This window comes from Eubalaena glacialis, chromosome 13 (genome assembly GCF_028564815.1).
Source record: "Eubalaena glacialis isolate mEubGla1 chromosome 13, mEubGla1.1.hap2.+ XY, whole genome shotgun sequence".
NCBI lineage: Eukaryota > Metazoa > Chordata > Mammalia > Artiodactyla > Balaenidae > Eubalaena > Eubalaena glacialis.
The window spans coordinates 15,862,172-15,865,321 of record NC_083728.1 but is presented as its reverse complement, the minus strand read 5'-3'; the positions used below and the strand labels follow the sequence as shown (position 1 = coordinate 15,865,321).

The 3,150-nt window shown below is 50.7% G+C and overlaps 1 protein-coding gene across 1 annotated transcript; it reads right to left on the bottom strand.

Moving 5' to 3' along the window:
- Positions 1 to 903: 903 nt before the first annotated feature.
- On the bottom strand, positions 904 to 2,881 carry SLPI (secretory leukocyte peptidase inhibitor). The gene is made up of 4 exons (XM_061209291.1): positions 2,800 to 2,881; positions 1,961 to 2,119; positions 1,562 to 1,711; positions 904 to 975 (listed from the first exon to the last, which is right to left on the bottom strand). The coding sequence occupies exons 1-4, from the start codon at positions 2,879 to 2,881 to the stop codon at positions 971 to 973; spliced, it is 396 nt and encodes a 131-aa protein (XP_061065274.1). The 3' UTR covers positions 904 to 970.
- Positions 2,882 to 3,150: the final 269 nt, after the last annotated feature.

The window sequence follows — 3,150 nt, the reverse complement described above, 5'->3', positions numbered from 1 at the left end:
TTTTAAGCTCAACGCATGCTCCTTTGTTTTGTGTGTGTGCCCTCTGGCATCTGGTTAACCCCACTGCTGTATCTGCCCTCAGCGGGGAAGGGATGGGGTCCTTCTACCATGTCATGAGAGGAGTGCCTCCACGTAAGTTGCCCGGCATCAGCTGCCAGGAGAGACTCCCAAGCCATGGGAAGTCGAAGCCCGCTGTGGAAGCGTCTTGTGTAAGTGAAGCATTGTTTCATCCAGTGCTCGACTATGCTGTGCTTTCCTTGGAGACTCTGATACCAATATACAATGGACAGACAGATGTGTTTGGAGTCCTCCCTTGGGACTGATAATTGGGTACACGTTGTTCTGTTCAACACTTATTTTAAGATAGAAGAAATAGTGTTTTGGGAGAGAGGAGAAATGAAAGAGGCTCAAGATCACCACAGAAGGAAAGTATCCACCATTTTCTGAGAACCTGCTATGGCCCCGTAACATTGCTCTTCATTTTGCATTGGATACCCCAATGCTCTAAACACCGAACACTGTGAGAAGTTGATTTTTATCATCACTTTGCAGGTCAAGAGATTAAGATGTAGGAGATAAAGTCATTTGTCCCAAACCACAGAGCCAAGGCTTTTCAGACTCATGATGTAAATTCTGGTCTATCCAGCCCCTAAGCCTCTTCCTTCCACTCCATATCTGTAAGAGGGAGGCCTCTGATTCAGACATTCCCTCATCATCTCCCACCCAACTGATATTCCCCAGTGAACCACAGAAGCAGGATGTACAGGGAGAAATATGCTCATTTATTTATTGACCAATCAACAGGCATTTGCTGGCAGCCTACTGGGTGCCAAGCCTTTCTGCAAAGAAGATATTGGTGATAGGACCAAGGCTTCACCACAGAGTGCCCCAGAGATCCAAGCGTGGGAGTAGAAGGGAATTCTCAGACCACACAGAGTAGGAATCCAGAGCCACTTCCAAGTGGCAGGAATCAGGCTGTGAGAGAAAATGAGATCAGGGCTTCAATATAGGAACCAGCCAAGTCATCTCCACATTCTTTCCCCAAGAAACCCCTTGAGATAGAGAAAATAGCAAGGTGCTGATATAGTTGTATGAGTCTTGGTATCAGGAGGCTGATTTCAAGTCTCTATTTTACTAGAAAACTCTAAAGTCGGAGCATTGAGCAAGATTATCCTCAAAATCCACTGATCTTTTGGGTTTTGACCCTAGACAACATCTTGGAAATAACCTTAATAATACATACTTAGTGCACAGGGCTTTTGACAATGCACTTTCAAGTTCATTATGTCCATTTTACAGATAAGGAAACTGAGACTCAGAGTCACTTGCCCTGGGGCCCTTATTCAGAAAGGCTGGGATAGAATCAGAGCCATGAGCCATCCTATGGAAATCCTTGCCCTGAGGCCTGGGGAACAGGGCTCTTGAAAGACAAGGGAGTCAGGCAGAGGCTTTGCTTGGGGTCGGGATCAGGAGTCCCCCTGTTTATATGCCTGGAACTCCAGAGGGTTGAGACTGAGAGAGCTGGAGGGAAGGAGGTCAGCCTGCCCCAGCCCCTCCTTACCTTTCACAGGGGAAATGCAGACTTTCCCACACGTGCCCCTGCAGCACTTTAATTTACCCACGCAATGGCCGTCTGTCTCACAGCGATTGGGGGGGTTAAGCATCAGACATTGCATGTGGACCACTGGACACTTCCCAGGCTTCTCCTCAACTGGTGAGAGTAGAGTCATGGGTTAGAAACCTTGTACCTTCTACACCACCCCCCTGCTTCTGGACCCCAGCCCCTGCCCCAGGCCCTGCCCCAGCCTGAGCCTCCCATCCCCATGACCACCACATCCTTCCTGAGGCCGGGATACCCCTGAAGGTAGGATCTGGCTCTCTTCTGACATTGGGCCCCCAGTCAATGCAGGTGGCCAGTTGTCCAGTGCCGTGTGGCTGGGTGGCTCTCCCACCTCCTCACCTGTGTTCAAGATGTTGACAGGATCCAGGCATTTGATTCCGCAGGTATCAGGGCAACATTTCTTCTTCTCTAGACACTGCCAGTCACTGTTGCACTCGGGTTTCTCATATCTAAGGCACTGGGCAGGTTTTCTAAGAGGGCAGGCTCCAGCTTTCAAAGCTTTGGAAGAGAAGTTCAAGAGTTTGGGAGGAGGCTGGGTGTTGAGTAGCCATCACGGCTCCTGGACAAAGCGTCGCTTTCCAGTAGTGACCCTCACTCAGGTGACCATCCACAAAGTCCAAAGTGAAGTCCCTGTCTGACCTCCATGAAGAGTGACAGGCTTGATAAAATCACACACGTGGTCAGGAGAAAGGCATAGGGTTCCCAGCCACGGTTTCTTTCCCCAGGGAGAAGCAAGGCTACACACAGGCAGAGAGGCAGGCTGAGCATGATGGGGATGGAGGGAAATAAACAGAGATAAATAGAACCGACAGAGCAGGTGAAGAGCTAGAGCCAAAGACAGGAAAACAGAGATTAACGGCAAGAACCAGCAAGAGTCAGACTGATGATTGGAGAGCCACTGACCAGGAAATGAGGCAGAGAGAAAGAGAGAGAGAGGAATAGAACAGAAAGGGAGTGAGACCTGGGCTGACAGATGGCTGAGTAAACGAAGAATTTCCAGATGCTCAGAAGCTTGCACAGAGACCTTGGAGCCCAGATGGACATGAACACACCCCCAGGGACGTCCCCTGAAACTAAGCTGAGAGATTACAGTCTAGAGAAGGGGCCATCCCCACACCACTATGAGCCCCCATCTCTGACCCTGCAGCCAAGATCATACCCGGGTGACTCCAACTCACCATTTCCAGCACCTTCCACAGACCAAGGTGCCAGCGTTCCCAGGGCAAGAAGCACGAAGGGGAAGAGGCCACTGAAGGTCATGGTGAGGGCGGGAGCAGCTCTGCTGGCCCAGCCTCCCCATTTATACCTTCCCTAGTGGGTGTGGTCTCACGAGCGTTTCCTTGGCCCCTCCCAGCTTCAATGGCATAAGCAGGAAGCTCGGCCAGAGACCAGGAAGCTTGACACCAGAGAGACAGTGGCTCATTCCTGTCCCGAGCAAGACTGCTAGGCCAACAGAGTAAGGGCCAGGGAAGAAATAGGAGAGGCTGGCCTGGGAGATGTCACCAGGCTGATAAGGAAACCATTTCAGG